Source organism: Leopardus geoffroyi, chromosome B4 (genome assembly GCF_018350155.1).
Source record: "Leopardus geoffroyi isolate Oge1 chromosome B4, O.geoffroyi_Oge1_pat1.0, whole genome shotgun sequence".
NCBI classification, from domain to species: Eukaryota; Metazoa; Chordata; class Mammalia; order Carnivora; family Felidae; genus Leopardus; species Leopardus geoffroyi.
Window position 1 is genome coordinate 39792555 of NC_059341.1, and position 20691 is coordinate 39813245.

Genomic DNA, 20691 nt, shown 5'->3' on the forward strand with positions numbered 1-20691 from the left:
CTGCCTATTTTGTGATTCCACTGCTCGTTAGCATCTCCACTTGAGTGTGGTTCCACCAGATTGACCAGCTCACTGTCTTCTGAAACAGGACATCCCCATGTCTGCATCTTTGCTCTTGCCTTCCCTATGTTGTGAATTGTACCCTTCTCTTCTGCTTTGAGGATCCTTCGAAGATCATGGCTTCTGCAAAGCTGCCCAGCTGGCTGTCTTGACCAGCTCCCATCTTTCTCCATCCCAAACACCTGCTAGAACATGTTAGATTGCACCGCTCACTTGACTGCCTTTGGAGGCTGTCATTTTACATTCATTTAAGTCTTGACTCCAACAAAGAAGATGATACATTTGTTGAGAGTATGCACAATGCATTTTTCCTTACCTTTTCCATGGTAAAAAGACACACACTGAGTAAGTATTCAGTACTGAAAAGAGTTCATTGATATAAAGAATAAAAGGAAGAAAAGTGCAAACCATTCAGAACTTTTTTCTTGTGAGAAGGAGCAAAATTGGTTTGGAAATTCTGAATTCAATTTTTCTATGGCATCCCTATCTCTATACTGGATAATTAAACATAGTACTTATTTCTACCTCAATGCAGTGTGTGGGTAAAATGTATGTCAATCAGTGAGAGAGTTAAGAGTAGCATGTTAGAAGTTTCCGTTGCATGATGTCAGAGTAACAGTATTTTCTATATATATGTTATATATATAGAAATATATATATAGAGAGATAAATATATATAGAAATATATATGCAAATATATATTCTATATCAATGGAATTGAAAAACGTGTAATATTCATAAAAACACCCTATATTCACGCTGCAAACGAATACAGTTGCCACAATGCAGGCCAGATCTTTGCTCTGTCTATCACTGCCAGCAACAGCTACAAATGAGTTTACAGGTGTTTGGAAAACTAATATTCTGATACAGGTTTAAATATTTGTCACATGACACTGACACCTTGGTTATGACTGATCTGTTATGCACAGCAAAGTAATAGTTCAGGGCACTGTGCTAGGGTGGCTGAGAAAGATACAATAAACAGTGAATTAGGGTGTTTAAGGGGGTATGTTTAAGAGACTGTGTTTTTACTAATGTTCTCAACCCAAGGATAACTAATGTTCACTTTTGTGAATGAAAGATCACCACATGTATGCAGGTATATATGTATGTATCTAATGGATCTATTTACTTGTATTTTACTTCTATTACAGGAAGGATTTAGGTAGTTTAAAAATACATGCAGCACAGAGGTATAAAATAAATCGTGAAGGGAAATGAAGGCAGAACACACACACACACACACACACACACACACACACACACACACGGGTCCTATTTGGTTGCTGAAGGAAAGCTGCAAATGTGGCTCTAAGTTTGCTGAAGACAACAATAATGAGTCAGCTTTAAGAACCACAATGCAGTGTTTAAGAGACTTATAAGTCTGATGCTGAAAATAAGATTTCTTCAGGGATCCTCCCAAAAGAAGACATTGGTAACATAGTGGATGATACCCTTCACAAGGTTCTGACAGTAGTTACCACCATGAATTTATAAGGTCTTTTCTGATAGTGTTCCTCATTGCAAGCTAAAGGCATAAAAGCAATTGTACAAGGGATACAAACCACACTGACTTCGTATAGACCTCACTGAACACATAGACTGACCCCAGGGTGGAAGCATCAACCAACAGCACTTTCTGCAACGGTAAAAGGTTCTATATATGTATTGTCCAGTACAGTAATCACCAGCCACATGTGGCTATTCAGCACTTAACATGTGGCCAGTGGACTGAAGAACTTAGGTTTAACTCTTATTTTAATTCATGAAAATGTAAAAGCCACATGTGGCTAGTGGTTATTTTGTTGGACAGAGCGGCTCTAGAAAAAAATGTCCATATTTTATGTCTTTCCAACAATCTTTCATGAGTGTGATGTTTTGTGACTGAGATTTGGTAAATTACAGGGTTAAAGGAATATTTAGAGAAGGGGAAATTTTACTTCTGAAAGAATTTTTGGGTCTGCTTCAGCACAGAGAAAATGAGGCATAGAGGCCTTAAAGCTCTATGCCATCAGGCAGATGTACTCTTATTACAGAATGTTTTCAGAAGTAAACATTCCCGGTATACGTATTTTTGGTTAGAAATTATAATCTGTGTTCTGATGCTCTAATCTATTTGTACCTTCTAGACAAACATATCATTTTAATAACTTACTTTTTTTTGTACTGTCAATACTGCCAAACTCCTTCTCTATTTAACATCTGAGATGCTGAAGCTTTTTTGGAGAAAAATTATACAAACAAATTGGCAGTTATTCAAATTCCTGGTTTCTGACCTTGACTGGGCCTCAACGCTTTCTTGTGACCCTGCTATAGGTGCCTTTTCATCCCTTCATCCTTTCCTATCTCATTTCTAAGGAAAGGGGGCCTTTTGCAAAACAGCACATTTGGGTCACTGTGGGAGGTGATCAACGTTAGCCAGAGAGAAGTTGGCTTTTCTTGAGGTGATCCTTTCTGAGGACATCACCATTGCCTGCTGGGATACACATAAGCATGGATCTCTCCAGGCTCAGACACAAGGGCCAAAATGCTTTCTCCAGTCTGCCATAGAAGAAAGGCAGGATGGAGCAGGATCCTGAAAGGAGGGCAAAAATGAACAAGAAGAAAAGGGGTGTTCTGGAGAAAAGGTAATTCTGAGATTCCAACTGAGGTGGAGTCTGACTGTATTGGAAAGTGACCTAATGGGCAACAGTTAAGAAATATCCCAGTCATTGGATTCTGATTGCATCAATGATTGACCATAAGAAGATTGCATCTTTATGGTAACAGACTATGTCACCTTCTAGATGATGTTAGACAAAATGGTAGAGTTGCATATGTTTTCCTAATCCACTTTTCTCTGGGACTATCTTCTACCTTTCATGGTCTCCCCTTGTATGTCCATTAGTAGGTAACATTTTCTACTTCACTGGGAAACTAGAAACCTTCAGATGGAATCTCTGTGGGTTTCCCGAATTTACTCTCCCATTACAGATGCAGTAATCCATTTCCATCTGTCCTCCCCCTTTCCACTCTATCACAGTGAAAAAAAAAGTCCCTTATTCTTCCTTAAGATTTCTTCTAGCTGTGCTCTGCATCCCTCTACTCATCATTCCTAGAGATCTTGCTCCATTAACTACTCCATTTCTAGCCTATATCTTCAATCTTGTTCTTCCTTCTGTTTTTTTCACTTATTGTCATTAGCATTTAAAAAACAATGTTTATTTATTGAAAGAGAGAGAGAGAGAAAGAGAGAGAGAATCCCAAGCAGAGTCTGGGCTGTGAGTGCAGAGTCTGACCTGGATCTTGATCTCAAGAACCATAGATCATGACCTGAGCCAAAATCAAGAGTTGGATGCTTAACCAACTGAGCCACCCAGGCACTCCATATCATCATTAATATTTAAATATGCTCAAATCTCTCTTACATTAAAGACAGAAAAGTTTACCTCAATCTCACAGTTCCCTTTAGCTATTCCTTCTATTTCTCTCCTGCCTTCTAGTTCCAAGATTCTTCAAAGAATGCTTACTTGTCCTAACTTCACTTGCCCACTCCATTCATTCTTTGACTACTACAATCTGGCATCTGTTTCCACTACTCACTTGAAACTGCTTTTTTAAGACAACCAATGACCTACATCTCACTGTATTGCTTATATTAACTGACCTTCCTGAATTGCTCCTTTCTCTTTCTGAAGTGCATTTCTCTCCCAGATGCCCAAACCCGAGACCCGGGAGCCATTCTTAACTTTCTTTATCACTTTCTGCTCTGCCTCCCTACAATGCAGTTCTCTCTTATCCTTTTCACCAGCATTTCACCAGCATTCTGGAACTTCCCACCACATAGTTTGGGTGAAATTAACCACATTCCATCTCCAGGAGCGAGCCCTGATTTTTAAATCCAGTAGGACAGCCCATTTTCCTAGCTGCAGTGATTTGTTCAAAGATGGGTAAACAACACTGGTCAGGACAATCAGGGTCACTAAGACTTAATTCCAAAGCTCTTCCTATCAGACACAAAGTATACAGCCTATGGAATTTCTGGCAGCCATGCTTGAGAGTAGAGTCTGCATTCAGAAAAGGAATGGAGAAATGAAGGAAGAAAAATAGGTCCTGGCCATAAGCCCTGAGTTCTGGGTAAAGCCTTTCCTGAAGTTGCAGCTCTGTTCCCAACATGCTCAGTTTTCTTAGCCAGTAAATTACCTTTCTAAATTTAAGCAATTTGGGGTTAAATTTCCACTTCTATTATCAGAAAGAATTGTAACTGATATGAGCCCCTGCATCTAAATCAAATGATTTAGATCCCTAATATTTTTCAAGTCTCTTTAAAGTCCTTAATGGGAAATCCTCTCATGAGATTTCATGAGCAAGCTCAACTCTAACAACAATAAGAAAACTATTGAATTCCATAACAGAGAGTCCCATGGTATAAAGGCTTCATGGCTGATTGATTCAGCAGCTCAATGATGCCACCAGGATCCAAGTTCTTTTTCTCCTTCTGCTATCACATCTTCAGTGCTGGACCAGTAGCAGGATGGATATAGCACTGACTCATCCAGGCATGAAGTCAAGAGGATGAAGAGAACGTCTTTCTATGGCTTTCTTATCATTGAGGATGTCTTTCCCTGAAGCTCTCCAGCAGACTTCCCCTCACATTTCCTTGAAAAGGATTGGGTCATGGGCCAGTTTCTCTAGAGAGAGACTGGAACAGTTGGCTTCTCTTCAGGCACATGACTATATGTTAGATAATTCTGTTAGAAAGAAGAGAGATGATTAGGAGCTTAGGAGGAAACCAGTGGAGGTCCACTACAGTGACCAATGAGGAGCTTCATGCCCTGGCTCCTGCCAACTTCTCTGACTTCATCTTTTGCCACCCACCTCTTTATACTGGATCCTCTATGAATATTTCTGGTGCTTTTTCTCTGTGTAACTAACTTTCAGCTCAGTCTCAGCAGACTCCAGTCTCTGTTTCCTCAGCTCAGGGAGTTTACCAGGCTCTGCTTGGGCTCCATCTCCTTGCATAGCTTCTAGAAAGCATCTTCAGGCAAACAGCTAAGGTGGTCACAGAGCTCACTTCATTTGTTTCTCTTTTCTAAGAGATCTCAGTTCCATCTTGCCTATTGCCCAGTGTTACCACCTATATTTTATCCAGCTTTCTAGTTTATGGTGGTAGGAAATGTCTAGTACCAACTATTCTGCTATGGTTGAACACTGAAGTTCGCTGTAAGGATTCTCAAGGGTAGGCATTACGTTTGTTCTTTTCTTTTATTCTTGAGTATTTAGGGGCTGCTCTGCCCTCAGTGCATGTTTATTAAAGATCTGTCTAATGTAATGATTCCTGACCTTTTGGTCACTTCCTTGAAGTTGGCATTTCACTGAACTTTAACTCTATCCAATCACTACTGATCAGTTCTCAATATATATTTTATGCTCACGACGGCTTATGATATAGATACTACATTTCACAAATAAGGAGATGAAAATGTAAAATGATGGAATTACTTACCTAAGATCAGAGTGATTAAATTAGAATCCATCTCTGATTTAAAAACTTAGGCTTTTAACTGTTTTAGTATAATCTCCTTTTGAGATTTTGACAAAAATCACTTATGAACATGGTCTTCAGAAATGATTACTTACATGTACAATAAAGGGTATAAAATTTCAGAGGGTTCACAGACCTTTGGAACTCATCCACAGTTAAGCCTATGTCAGCAATAGGACACCTGGCTAAAGAAGCCATCCATACCATTCATGGTCACCTTAAACCCTTGGTGAGCTTCTGAACTTTCCTTCCTGCCTTCTAGTGGTTCTATATTGCCATTTACAATTAGACTTCATACCTTGAGGGCTGCCATTCCTCTGCTTGTGACACTACCCTCTGCAGAATCTAAGGTAAGTTCACATGGGTATATCCTTGCCTGGTAAGATCACTTCTTATGCCATGTCTTGCCTTACTACTACTTAGCCCTTAAGAAAGATTGATGCTAAGAAGGAGGTTATATTTACAGCTAGTTTCACATTTTCCCATAAAAGATCATTTGGACTAATTCTATCATGATTTATTTCCAAGTTTATCTCAAATACTCAAGGCCTGATCACTGAAATGCATGGTCCTCACCACAAAGAAGCCAGTGGTATTGCTAGGCAATCTTGCTACATTTCCTAATCCTTTCCCTTTACTATTCTCTTGGGTGGTTATTTCACATTCCCTGACCCTCCCTGCCCAACTTTCAAGACTTTCTTCCCGTCCTCACTTTTAGTTGATGACTTTGCTTTCCTTTTCACTGAGAAAATTGCTTCTGATTGCATAAGTGAAAGTCCACCAATTCTCACAACCAAATCTACTAAACTATTTGTGTCTGAACTTTGCTCCTCTTTCTCACTTCTATAGACTGTCCTTTTCCAAGGCCAACCCTTTCTTTTGGATCTTCAATCCCATTCTCCTTTTGCCTTTTCAAGAACGTTGCACCAATTTTTCTCTTTCTACCACATCAACAACTTTTCCTTTTCTACAGAATCATTCCCATCATCATGCAAACATATTATAGTAGCTCTAATCTTTAAAAAAAATTCTTGTCACTCTTTACCTTCCTTCAGCTTTTACTCCATCTTTCTTTTCCTGATTGACCCCCAAATTCCAAGAGTTATTTTACCCACTGTCATTAGTTTTCCTTTCTTAATCTATTATCAGTTGAAATTTTCTAGAGCCAATAGTCAATTGCGAGTTCTGCATTCTATTCATCTTATCAGCAGTATTTAACAAAATTGTTCTGTATCTGCTGAAATACTACTCATTTGCTTTGACAGACCCTATACTATCCTGGTTTGCTTACCTTACCAGTCATGTTTTGCTGGCTTTCCCTCCTATTTTCGGTCCCTAGAATTAGAATATCCTGAAGCAAAATCCCTGGACATGTCCTCTTATCCTTCTACCTTCAAGTCCAAGTGCTTTAGTCCAGTACTCTGGATTTAACTACCATCCACCCCAGTAGCTCTTAGTGCCCCTGAGGGGACATTTGGCAATGTCTAGAGACATTTTTTTATTGTCAGAACTGGGAGCAGGTGCTACTGGCAGCTAGTGACTAAAGGCCAGGGATGCTACTGAGCATCCTAAAATTCACAGGACAACAAAATGAAAACACCCTCCACAACAAAAAGATATCCAGCCCAAAGATCCACAGTGTTGAGGCTGACAAATCCTGATCTATCCAGACCTTTCCTCTGAACTCTAGACTCACATGCCCAACTTCCTACTCAATATCTTCATTTGGGTATTTAACAAACTTAACATGTCTCAAACCAATGTTTGGATTCCTTCTGCTTCAGCTCAGTTTCCCTACAAAACAGAACCTGAGACAAGGCTTATGATTTAGTGGAAGGTAAGATCCCCATGCAGTGAGAGTAAGGACAGTGGAAGTGAGATAGGGAAGATAAAGTTCAAATATAGGGTGTTGAGTTATCAAGTTGGCAGCTGGTTCATGAGCGACAAAGATATGCATCCCTGTCACTAGATTATGTAGTTGTTTGACCCTGAAAAGATTAAAGGAGAGGAAATTTATCTATAGGCTTCATCTTATCTCATATCTACTACTGGGCAAGCTCTCACTGGTCCATTTAATTAATGCCTCCAAATAGCTGTGCTGCTCACCTGGACCTTCTTCCAGTCTTGAGAAATCCAAATCATTGCAGTGTGGTCAACCTCAGGAGGCAGAAATCTGCTACCCACGCAGAGTTGTGTGTTCCAGCAGCAACCAAAGCAAGGCAAGTGGCCTCAGGGCAAAAGGAATGGAAAAGTGGAGGGAATCTGAGGAGAGAATTACTGAATCTGAGGTTATTACTGCCCAATACAGTAATAACCAAGATACACAAGGTCCAAGACTTTGTGTAGCTCACATTCTGGTGAGAGAGAAGCTGTCCAATTCACTCCTCCAGTAAATTACATCACCATCCACCTAGTTACTAAGGCTACAAACCTAGGAGATGTTCTTGAAATGTTTCTTTCCCCCACATCCCAAATCCTGCCATCTCTATTTTCAAAATGTAATTCTATTCCAACCACTTCTCACAAGCCTACCAGTACCTTGCTTGTTTAAGCCATCATTGCCTGTACTACTTAATAACTTCCAACCTCATGCCTGTTTCCAGTAACCAGAATAATCTTTAAAATGGCAAATCATATTATATTACTACATGGAACATATTATATTACTAAATGAAATATTCTTACAGTGGCTTAAGAGGCTCTACATGATTTGGTCCCTCCCTACTTTTCTGACCTACCTTCTGCAACACCCTTCTTTGGCTACTTCTTTCTTGCCACACTGGTGCTCCTTTGTTTCCCAAATATGCTAACTTGTCTCTGCCTTGGGATCTTTGCATTTGCTCTTACATCTATGCTTCTGTTTTTCTGATTCCCTGTTCTCTCTCTTCTTTTTCTAAAAAATTTTAATGTTTATTTATTTTTGTGAGACAGAGAGAGAGACAGAATGGGAGCAGGGGAGGGGCAGAGAGAGAAGGAGACACAGAATCTGAAGCAGGCTCCAGGCTCTGAGCTGTCAGCACAGAGCCCAAGGCAGGGCTCAAACTCATGAACCACGAGATCATGACCTGAGCTGAAGCTGGACCCTTAACCCACTGAGCCACCCAGGAGCCCCTGTTCTCTCCTTGAATTTCTTTGTTTAACTGTTATTTATGCAAAAGCCCTTCCTAACCATTCAGACTTATATTTGTCACTCCATATACCCTTTTCTTAGTTTGCTTTACCTAACATTATAATGTCTGTCTCTCCCACCAGAATGTAAGTTCTGTGAGGTCTGGAACCTTGCATATCTTAGTCATTACTGTGTCTGCAGTGCTGAGCAAGACTGACACACAGCTGAGACTGAGCAAATATTCAAGCGAATACATATCTTTAGACCCCTATCAATGGTGGGCTTGCATCCAGAATGTTGAATTCTTAGCTCAATACCATTCTTCCAATTCCTTGGTGTAAACCTCTGGATTTTATTATGCTTAACAAAGCCCTGAATTTCGGGACCTGAGATCCCATGCGGTCTGCAAATCTCTTCTCTTAAGAAAATCTCCAAATGGTGAATCAAGGCAAGTGCAATCCACATGAAGCTAGGGAGATGACAGTCTTGGAGGCCTTTAAAAGAAGGAAGGGGGTTACAGGCAGAAGGAGGTGCAAAAGCAGAGTAAGGAAGCCCAGTATTACTGGGACATGGTCAGGAAATGCTCATCAGGTCTAGTAGGGTTATTATTGATGTGGATGTAACAGCAGCAGCAGCAAAAGCAGAAACAGGGGACTTGCCAGTCGTATTTCAGTACACAGCTCCTTCCTTCCTTCCTTTTTTCCTTCCTTCATTCTTTCCTTCCTTCCTCCCTTCCTCCTTCAGTCTCTTCCTTCCTGTAATAAAGCAGTAGCACAGGAAGGCAGGAAACCGTGGAGTTAGTAGGGTACAGGAATATTGTGTGTGGAAGGTAGGGAAATGGCAGTGTTTAATATGGTTCGGAGGAGTTTAGGAGAACTCATTGTTCGTAGAAGAAAAGGATAGGGTATGAATCCGGAGGAGTGGAGGGAACAAATATTCTTTTTCTGAAAGGAATGCTGGAGTCTGAATCTGGAGGAGGGGTTTAACTAGTTCCGTACCCAGAATCGGTGCACTGCCTGGGCAACCCCACACAGGCCCCTGCTTTCCACTAGCCACAATAGAGTGGGGAGGATACAATCCTTGGCTTTGATTAAAGTGGTGGCTGGTGTAGGCGGGAGGCAACGCGATCCTCGGTGGTGGAAGGGTGGTCCCAAAGCAGCGGGGGAACCAATCAGCGGTGACTCCGGGTTCTTGCATCCTCCTCGGAGACTCCGTAGCAGTTGAAGTACCCGAGCTGCCGGCTGCCTTCTAGCGCGCTGCGGGCGCCGAGGCGTAGCACGTCTGGGGGCGCAGCTGTAGCCGCACTCCGAGTGCACCGCGCACGCCCCCGGCTCGTGCTGCCCTGAACCTCGGCGCGGACCCTTTCCCGAAGAAGTTGCAAGCCTTGCAAGTGGCTTTGTGGAGGCACTAGGCCGAGAAAAGTGGCTACAGGAGGAGGGACGTAGGTGGGAGGTGGGCAGGCGACTTGCTTCTCAGATTCGTCCCAATTAGCATCAAGTTGGCAGACAGCCCCACAGACCCACGAAGCCTTTGGTTGTCCACAAATCGCATTCTCCGTATTTCAGAATAATCTGATCGTAAGAAAACTTCAACTCCCATCGTAGGTCAAGGAGGGACAGCCTCTTAGCACCGCCGCCTCGCAGTGACACCACATACAACACACCCACAGCGAGCCTCAACTGCAGAGCTCTCCCCAAGGTGCGCATCTCTGCCCGTCAGGCGGAGACAAGCTGGGTCACCCCTGCAGAGAGACCCCTGCGGGAGGGCCGGGATGGCACGCAGAGCATGGCGGCAGAAGCCGATTATCGTGGGACTGCACAAACGCAAGCCCATCCGAGGAGTTTTGCCAGGAACACCGCCGCCTGCATTGCGTCGGACCTGACCATTTCTAATGTGCAATTCCCGGGGAAGGTCGCGGCCAGGGAGCGTGCATGTGCGGGGCTGTGCACCATAAGGGAAGGAGAATTGGTGGTCGGCTTTTCTGGCAAGAGAAGGAAAAAGCTGTTCCGGCAAGGGTGGGAACTGAATGACAACCCCCCTCTGCCAAGCCACCCCCTCATATTTTCCATCTACCTCCTCGCTCCTGCCCTCCCCCGCCCTCCCCAACCCACGCCCGAGTGGGCCAATCGCTGCTCCGCATTCCAGGCGCTTTCTCAGGTTTCTGCTGATCTTGCAGCGCCCAGAAATGGACCGAGCGGACCCGCCGCCGCACGCACCCTGCCCCACTCGGATCTCCTGACGGCTCCACGCGCACCGCGGAGCCTCAGCGAGGTCCACGCTGGGGTGCGGGAAGCGGAGGGGATCCGAGAGCCATGTAGATCCAAGCTCTTGCTCGCCCGCCTCCTTCAGGATCGAATCAAGGGCTCCCATAAGTGTTAGGAGGGGGCGAGAGTGCTGTTTATCGTCATTTGCTTCCGAGCCTCGGGAGAGGGTGGCATTTTGCTTTTCCGCCCCGCATCCTCCGGAACTCCCTGCACCAGCGAGAGGACGGCGTCTCTAGGTTGTTGGCAACCGGTGAGAATGGGGGTAGGGAACGGACATTTCCGCCGTAGCGGCTCACTCAGTCGATTGTCCCACTGAAGGGGCGTAGGACGAGGGGGCGAGGGCGGCGACTTTGCCAAGCGCCTCTCGGATGCTGCCGCGGCGCCGGTCGCCACTCCCGCCGGGTACTGCAAAGGCGACCTGCCGCATTCCGACTCGGGCTCTCCGCCGACTCAGCACCGCCCCTGCGCCAAGCCGGCCGGCCAGGTAGGGGGCTCCCCCGTCCGGGGCTGCAGAAGCGGGGGTAGGGGCACCGGGTGGGAGAAGCCACGGGTGTGGGGATGCTGCCCGGGACCTAGAGCTCCCTCAGCGTCTCTCGGCGCTTTCCCGATCTTTAGTTTAACGAAGTTGTAAACAGATCGGCTGTTGGGCATTGGGGAAAGTGGGATGGAAGAGCCCAAACTTGGATTTCCGGGTGTCTGCGTGTGTCTGTCTGTGTGTATGTGCTAACCCTAGCAAGAGTCCAGTGCTTTCTAAACAAGCTAGAGGTCTGTGCTCTTCGGTGTCTGTAGGTCCGTCCCATCTGAATGCTTCTGATTTTCTACCCCCGTATCACTTTCTATTTCTCTGCAGCGTCCATCGATCGCCCTGGTGGGAGCTTAGAAGGCGGCAGGCGAAGAGGGGTAGGAGGGGGGAGAGCCGAGGAGAAGCAAAGGGGGTGGCAGGCAAGGGGATCTGCTGAGCTGGCTCTGCACCCGGTCCTAGGAGGGTCGCAGAGGGGAGGGGAGGCCAGGGTGACCCCCGAATGGATGGCCGGGTCCGCTAGAACGGCACTGCGTTAAGACACCTTCCAGCAGGAAGAAATACCAACCCTCCCCCCTCCCCCACGACAAAAAGCTGCACCCGGGCTGCAGGCGAGGGGGGATTCCAAACTGAGCAAAAGACAGGGTAGAGGGGAAGGTAAGGAGAAGGGAAGTCATAGATCTCTCCACCTGCTGGTTTTGAAGCCCCTCCCCCTGAACGTGGGGGGAGCCGCGCACTCCGGTGGGGGGGGCGCTGGGTCCCCCCCACCCCTCCTCTCCCGCTGCTTCCCACCCCCGGCCCTCTCCTGGTCTCTCACCCCTGTGCCCCGCTTCCACCATGACGGTGATGTCCGGAGAGAACGTGGACGAGGCTTCGGCCGCCCCGGGCCACCCCCAGGAAGGCAGCTACCCCCGGCCGGCGGAGCACGATGACCACGAGTGCTGCGAGCGCGTGGTGATCAACATCTCCGGGCTGCGCTTCGAAACGCAGCTCAAGACCCTGGCGCAGTTCCCCAACACACTGCTGGGCAATCCTAAGAAACGCATGCGCTACTTCGACCCCCTGAGGAACGAGTACTTCTTCGACCGCAACCGGCCGAGCTTCGACGCCATCCTCTACTACTACCAGTCGGGAGGCCGCCTGCGGAGGCCGGTGAACGTGCCCCTGGACATGTTCTCCGAGGAGATCAAATTTTACGAGCTGGGCGAGGAGGCCATGGAGAAGTTCCGGGAGGACGAGGGCTTCATCAAGGAGGAGGAGCGCCCCCTGCCCGAGAAGGAATACCAGCGCCAGGTGTGGCTGCTCTTCGAGTACCCTGAGAGCTCGGGGCCCGCCCGGGTCATCGCCATCGTCTCCGTCATGGTCATTCTCATCTCCATCGTCATCTTTTGCCTGGAGACTCTACCTGAGCTGAAGGATGACAAGGACTTCACAGGCACCGTGCACCGCATCGACAACACTACGGTGATCTACAATTCCAACATCTTCACGGACCCCTTCTTCATCGTGGAAACCCTATGCATCATCTGGTTCTCCTTTGAGCTGGTGGTGCGCTTCTTCGCCTGCCCCAGCAAGACAGATTTCTTCAAAAACATCATGAACTTCATCGACATTGTGGCCATCATCCCTTATTTCATCACCCTAGGCACCGAGATAGCCGAGCAGGAGGGAAACCAGAAGGGCGAGCAGGCCACTTCGCTGGCCATCCTCAGGGTCATCCGGTTGGTAAGGGTTTTTAGAATCTTCAAACTCTCCCGCCACTCTAAGGGCCTCCAGATTCTGGGCCAGACCCTCAAAGCTAGTATGAGAGAGCTAGGGCTGCTCATCTTTTTCCTCTTCATTGGGGTCATACTGTTTTCTAGTGCAGTGTATTTTGCCGAGGCGGAAGAAGCTGAGTCGCACTTCTCCAGTATCCCCGATGCTTTCTGGTGGGCGGTGGTGTCCATGACCACTGTAGGATACGGTGACATGTACCCTGTGACAATTGGAGGCAAGATCGTGGGCTCCTTGTGTGCCATCGCTGGTGTGCTGACAATTGCCCTGCCCGTACCTGTCATTGTGTCCAATTTCAACTATTTCTACCACCGAGAAACTGAGGGGGAAGAGCAGGCTCAGTTGCTCCACGTTAGCTCCCCTAATTTAGCCTCTGACAGTGACCTCAGTCGGCGCAGTTCCTCTACTATCAGCAAATCTGAGTACATGGAGATCGAAGAGGATATGAATAATAGCATAGCCCATTACAGACAGGCCAATATCAGAACTGGCAATTGCACCACAGCTAACCAAAACTGCGTTAATAAGAGCAAGCTACTCACCGATGTTTAAAAAGCCAATCAAACTAAAAAAAAGCCCCACTTAGCAGCTTGAAAGACTTAAAAAAAAAAAAAAACAACAACAGAACAAAAACCTAGTGACCCACGTCACTGTTTGTAGATACGTTACTAAATAGCCTTTGAATGCTCTGTTTAACTGTCAATGCATTGTTGCATTGAGGATGGGGGGGATGGTGAACCAGAAGCTTTCAAGATTCATGCAAAAAGAAACTATTTTCATTTTATTAAAAAATGGGAAAAGAAAGTGTATTTTCTAAAACTGGTTGAAAACAATTCAGTCCATGAGCTAGTCTAGGTAAAATAAGATTCATATGCTTCCCCATACTGAAACATTTTTAATCCTTGGGCTTCTTTAACTTTTTTCTTTTACTAAAAACCAGACGATCACTTAGAAATATAAAATTTAAATTTGCATGGGACTCCATTATAAAACTTTTGCAAACTGCACAGCACATTTAAGACAGTGCATCTGATGTATTATATGTAACATGATATACCAGCCAAAAGGGGCAATGAACAAATGTATTTGTGTTGATCATCCCAACCGTATATTAGAAGGTGAAAACCCCCACAAGTGCACATACATGCACACAAAATTATTTAAGACTGGTTCATAAAGCACCTTATACATCTGATCCTGGTCTGCAGGGATTTTCCCTCTGCCCCATTTCCCCTGCTCATCCATACTATTCTCTAAGAAAAAAGAAAACTGAAGTAAATTAACTGATTCGTCTGCAGTGCTGCTAAATTTCTCAACTGCAGGTGAGCCAAACACAGGTCTTTTCTCACCAGTCCTGCACCCTGACCCCTGGCCTCCAGAACTGGATGTAAAATCTTAGCCTCCTTATTGCAAGAGAGCACAAATGGAACTAAATGTAAGCATGTTTGAATCTGATCATATTTATTTTATAATCGCATGCCAAGAGCGTTAACTCAGACAATAGGGGATAAGCTTACGTTGGGATCAACTCTTCTAAAAATAGATCCTTTTTTCATTTGCATTCACCGAAAGTGCACTCCTTCATTTATTAACTATTTTATTAGTAAATAAAGTACTGTATTTAAGTGCATATGTTAGTCAGATGGGAACAATAACTTTTTGGAGCTCAAAGCATGTTCTCTTATTCAGCATTATGGCCTATTTGATTAAGGTGTACCTTGAATTAATTAATGCATGATTTCAGTAAAAAAAAAATTTAAATCATAAAAATTAAAAGTTTGTGGGATGAAGGGCCCAAAAGAAAATAATGGGGGGTGGGGGGTGGGGGCCACTCAGTTGATTTTCCTGCCTTTGCTCAGGGAAATGTCAGGTTTCTGTGCAGGTGTAGGCAGAGAGAGGACCAATATGCCCATCCCTTAAAGGGAAGCTATGTGGAAAACTAAATAAGTCATCAAGGTATATATAGCAACACCTAAGAACAGGTATTCTTTCTAGCTGAAAATAAACACAAGCAAAACAAACAAACAAACAGACAAACAAAAAAAGGTGCAATACTGCATGTTTTTGGTGCATTCTTAGGATGTAAATGAACATGTTTATCTCTTGTATGCATCCAAAGCAGAGCTGATTTCTTTTTGCAGTCATGATTTGAGGTCTGTAGAGACTTCAGCCCTCCCCTTGAGGCTCCCTGAAGAAACTCAACCAATTGATTTAATAGTTGCTTAGTGCCTTTATCCTGTACCCACAGTGAACTGCAGAAAGTGCCTCCATTAACACAGCTGAGAAGTTATGTAACAAAAGGGAGGAAAGGTTGAGGCACAGATATTTTGCTTTTGCTTTCTCCACCCTCCCTGTCTCACTTCACCACTGTGAGAAGACCACCCCATCCTGTACCCAGGAGAGAAGAGATCCAGGAGGGTGCTGTCTCCCTGGCCATCCACTGGACTTGGTCCCTTTGGCAGCCTGATCTGGGATGTACACTGGGACCTGAGACCGATCATCACTCTGGACGTGAACCAGGAGCCCGTTTTCTCCCTCTTCTCCACCAGAAGCCAATATCAAGTTTTTGGAAATCTGTTTCCTGTCGAGGGCCACTCTGGATGTGAAAGGCTTCCTCAGGTCCAATGTAGTGTTCTTTGCAAAGTTCTGTATTTCTCCTCTGTTAGCAACAGCACTCTGCAAATCTCTGATGGTCTGTTCTCTTTAGGCATCAGTGTGGATGTGGGAACACTCCGTATATAATAACCTTCCTTGGGTCTTCCCTCCCGGCCCACTCCCTTCAGATATTTTCTATGATGCACCTATGCTCTTCCTACCTGGCAGTCACTTCACAGGCCGAGCATCTAACTTCTGATGCCCCAGGCACCCAGCCCAGAGAATGCTGGGGACCCTAGGTCTAGCTGAAAGAGAACCACGTAACACAGGGCTCTGGGGCCCGGCAGCTGTCCACCAATGGAGAGGCACTCACAGCCTTTTTAAAGACACCGAGGTGGGGAATCTTCATTCTGCACTTAGCATGTGGCTGCCTGCTGCTGCCCACCCTGCCCACCTTACATTCCTGCCCTGCTTCTTCAGGAATCCTCCCTGTTACTTCTGTCTCTTCCCCCACCTGTCCTAGAACTAGCAGGGAGGCAATAAACCAAGAAGCTAGAGTAACACCCAGGCTGGCTGACTCAGTTGAAAGAAAGAACGTGGATATTTTACTTTCCTGTGCGGCTTTTGAGAATCTGTAAGACTGATGTAACATCATGGAAGACAAGGGGCCAAGGACTGCACAGCATCTGACCACAGGGCATTAAACCCTCGCTGTGATGTTTCCTTCTCTTTTGAACTTTGACTTATCCTGGCTATTCCTCTCCTACCTGCTTAAAAATCTCCAGTTTGGGAAAACAAAGCCAACCTCCCCGAAAATTCTGGGGATATCTTGATCTTTTATTTAGACTTTGAGGTCTAGGACACACAGAACTTGAAACGCTGCACTCCGTCAACAGCAATAATCCACTCAGAACTGTGGGATGGATGGGTCAGAGGATGAGAAAATGGGACCAAGACTGATCAGACTGGTTTTGGCTACCTGGTATACCTCTCAGAGATTCGCTGGACTGGGGTTCTTCTGCATGTGTTACAGGGAAAAGGGCTGCATGCATGAGCCTGTTGGCCTGGGATCGGGGAAGAGTTGTTATGAATTTGGGTGGTAGGGGGGAAATGAATGCTGCTTATCCATCTGTAGCTCATTGCAACCAAGTCAGTAAGAATGGAGTACAGGGATTATCTGTGTAGCATAGGCATGCGAAGTTTGACAAAGCTCTTACCCCTCGCACTATAATGTGCTGAAATGTTTTTGTAGACCTGAAGGTGCACTTAACAAAACTGCCTATTAAGGAATGACTATCTTTTGGTTTACTTATATTTATTGTAGTGGGATTTTTACCTTTGAGTCCCCTTCCTCGATCTTGAGCTTTAATAGCTCATGTCCTGAATGCTTGTTTTCTCCAAAAGGAGAGACTTTCCGACATGCTGATAGCCATAGCTCAGCTCTTCCAGTGCTTGGGGGCCCTAGTTCAATAGGGTTGGAAGTGGAAGGGCTGGGTCACACCAGGGCTGTTAGCCATCCCAGCATCTCTGAAGGGGTTAACTCACCTCAAGTGATCTGAATTCGAGAGAGACCAAAGACATGAATTTCCTCTGTCCTCAGATTTAGAGAAGACAGATTGTAGCCAGGAAAGCTTTTTGTTTTTGCAACTCCTCTTCCCCATCTGTGTACAGCCTTCCCTCGCTCCCCCTGAAGAAATAGAGTACTGATTACCAGTTAGAGCAGTTCACTAGGGTGCATGAGTGAGTTAGCCTAGCAAAATCAAATGAACCAACGGCATATTCTTCTGGAATATGGCTGATGGACAGTCATTTCTCTAAAATTGTACAACTGTGGTGGAACCAAAGCACAGGTGGCATCATAATCTTTACTCACTTGAGAGTTAGAACACAGACAAACATGTAAATGGTAAGTGAGAAGATTTCTTTAAGTAGAAATTTGGTTTAGTCCATAAAGGGCCTTCTTCATGTTGTGTAGAGTTACAGATTTTTTCAAATTAGTTAACATCTGAAGAGTCCATAAAAATAGTTTCCTAACCCTCCCTTTTAGTATAGGAGACCTCAAAACATATGCTTTTAAACAATTTTACAATTGAATTCCTTGTTTGGTAGATTGCCTTGGACAAGAAGGAGAAAGAGCACATTAACAGAAGGCAATTCCCCATTTTCTTCCAGGGACAACTCATTCCTGGGAGTGGTGAGAATTGGTGGGTGGTAACCATCCATGGTATAGAATTGTTAGAAAGAATATAAACTGCCAAACAGCCATTTTATCTTCCCATTTTGTCAAGAAAGGATGAAGTCTTTCTATGTTTCTGTTCATTTCAATAAGACAAATAAATACAAATTTTTAAACCAGACACAATCCAAGTTGAATTGCAATCTCAGGAGGTGGCCTCTCATCCACCATGCGGTGTATTAATACTCGTATTTATATCACGGAATTTCAGGGTATATGCGAACATGTTCAGCATGACTCAGGTAAATCTCAGAAGAATGTACTTTACTTACCATTTTTTGTAAAGAAGTGGACAGGAGCTGAGTTGTTAACCAAAACTGTTCCATTACCTTGGGTCACTGTGTGAACTCATTCAGGGTATAAGTGTAAGGCTCAGAAGTCTTGGGATTTAACGCCAGTCTCTTTGCTCAGGCAAAATGACCATGGGTTTCCTTGGGAAGTCCAATGTGTACATAAGGGGGGAGGCCCTGCTGACCTCAGGACTATTAGCTTTAAGGAGATTAGCCCTAGTCCCAGTGATTTTTATGTCGGAGCTAACTAGGAGTTTACTTTTTATGACACGAGACTTCACAGAGTCTAGAAGTGTTTTGTACCATAATCAGAGAAGAAGAAATGGTGCAAGGAAAGAAAACAAAACACAAAAGACCCCTTGCAAAATATTCCAGGTCAAAAGTTGTCTCCTCTCCAAAACCTGCAGAAACACCTTTCTTCTTATCAGTGCACTGTCTGGGAGCTGTTTGAGGCAGCAGCCGTAAGCTGACAGCATGGACTCTACGTGACATACTTCTAACATTAAAGATAATGGTATTACCAAGGTTCAAAACTAAAAATTGAGTGGTATTAATTTAAAGTGCACCGTCAGGACAACAAACCATTGAAGCTGAAAAAGCACTAGTTTCTTTCTTGAGTTTGCCAGTTGCTTACACCTTGAGTTAAGGGTGTGTCTCATTTCCACCTGCTGTGCATTTCCCCTGCCCTAACTGTTCAATATGTCAGGTGGAGGACATTGAATGTTACGAACTGAGAGCCTAATTGAAGCGCATAGTTTTCATCTATGCAATTTCACTTGCTTTTGTCACTTTATGATCTGTTCATATTTGGCATCAATTAAAGATAATTTTTAAGGATCTTACCAAGGAATATTGTGACTGGTTATTTGTCTCTTGTTTAACTGGTCTTTAGGGAAGTTTTTCATGTGGGATCTCTTTAAATAATGTGATGAGCCCAGGGTAAACTCATGAAGCAGCCTCGTGGTACTATCTGTTCTGTGCAAGGAAATGCACTGGGGCTGAATTCTGATAATAAATTCACAGTTTGGTCTCAGGTAGGATCCCAAGGAGAGGCCTTTGGAATTTGGCCTATGAAAGCAGTGGGGGAATCAAGCTTTGAAAAGGAAAAAAAGAAATGAGGCCCCAGGGAGCAAAGTAATTGATTATATTCACTTAAATTATTTTTGAATTGAAACTTTATTTCTCAGTTGCAGTCTAAGCCTTTCAGAAAGGATAGTGTGTGTGTGTGTGTGTGTGTGTGTGTGTGTGTGTGTATAACAGTGCTGTGGTCTGGCATCAACTAACTTGGTAATTACAATAAGGTGTTGGAAGCGATTTTGATGTGAAATAACGAAGTGATTCCTGGTTGTTCTTTGCATCAACTTTTCCCACATAGCTCTATGTGTGGTTAACATTTCTTTTTTTTCTATTTTTTTGAATGACTTATTGGTGCATTTCCTTTTGATTCTTCCTGAGATTTCGAGGTTCTCTTTTCTTGACTTTCAATCTCATTTTATGCAAGCTTTTTATGTCAGACCAAACAGGATTACATGCTTTATGACAGGTGTCTGTTACGTGATGCATGCATGGTGTGGCAGGGGCATCATCATAGAATTGTATTTTATTGTGATGGGCTCACATTGTAAGATTTGGAGGTGAATGTTATTTTTGTTGTAGAAGTTGCTCATGAAAGTGGATCATGAGGCTGGCTGGGCTTCCTATGATTTTTCTGTTGTGATCAGAAAACAGACCAGTCGAACTCTGACAGAGAAAGGTAAGAGAGAGCTAGAACTATGTAAATGGCGGTGGGCAAAGGAGCCAGGACATTCACACCTCTGAGTGTGTTTCTCAAAGCTTAGCTTTGGAATGGTTTTCTTGAAGCAGAGATGGACAGATCCAGAGAGCTGTACCAGTAGGGTTGTAATGGAAGCTTTGCTGTATACCGAACTTCAAAAAGAAGGCAAGCCAGTTTTAAGGGGAGGCCAGTCAGAGGACTCAAGGACAGAAAGCTGATGTGATTTGATTCCAGCCTCTCTGCCACTGGGTAGGGAAACTGGCTGATGCTTCCTGCAGTCAGTCTAGATTTGTAGAGTTAACCAGACTGGAGCGTGGAGGGAAGGCTAACCCTGAGGCTGAACGGAGCCTGTCCATTCAAAGTCTTATGCAGATAAGAAGCATAGTAATGCTGCATGACTGGAAAGCAGCCATTTGGACAGGCTTAAAAACAGGTCATTGAAAATATCCTATTTAATTAACTGAATTTAATATATAATTGATTTTTATAAAGCTTATTTATTTTGAGAGAGAGAACATGAGCAGAGGAGGAGCAGAGAGAGAG

The 20691-nt window shown here is 44.5% G+C and overlaps 1 protein-coding gene across 1 annotated transcript; it reads left to right on the top strand.

Annotated features, from left to right (window-relative positions):
- Positions 1-10454: 10454 nt before the first annotated feature.
- On the top strand, positions 10455-19216 carry KCNA1 (potassium voltage-gated channel subfamily A member 1). Its single transcript, XM_045463499.1, has 2 exons — positions 10455-11444; positions 11811-19216. Exon 2 carries the CDS (start codon positions 12318-12320, stop codon positions 13803-13805), a length of 1488 nt encoding a protein of 495 aa, XP_045319455.1. The 5' UTR covers positions 10455-11444; positions 11811-12317; the 3' UTR covers positions 13806-19216.
- Positions 19217-20691: the final 1475 nt, after the last annotated feature.

Excerpts from the sequence above, each read along its gene's own strand:
- KCNA1 (XM_045463499.1), top strand. The coding sequence starts at position 12,318 with ATGACGGTGATGTCCGGAGAGAACGTGGACGAGGCTTCGGCCGCCCCG.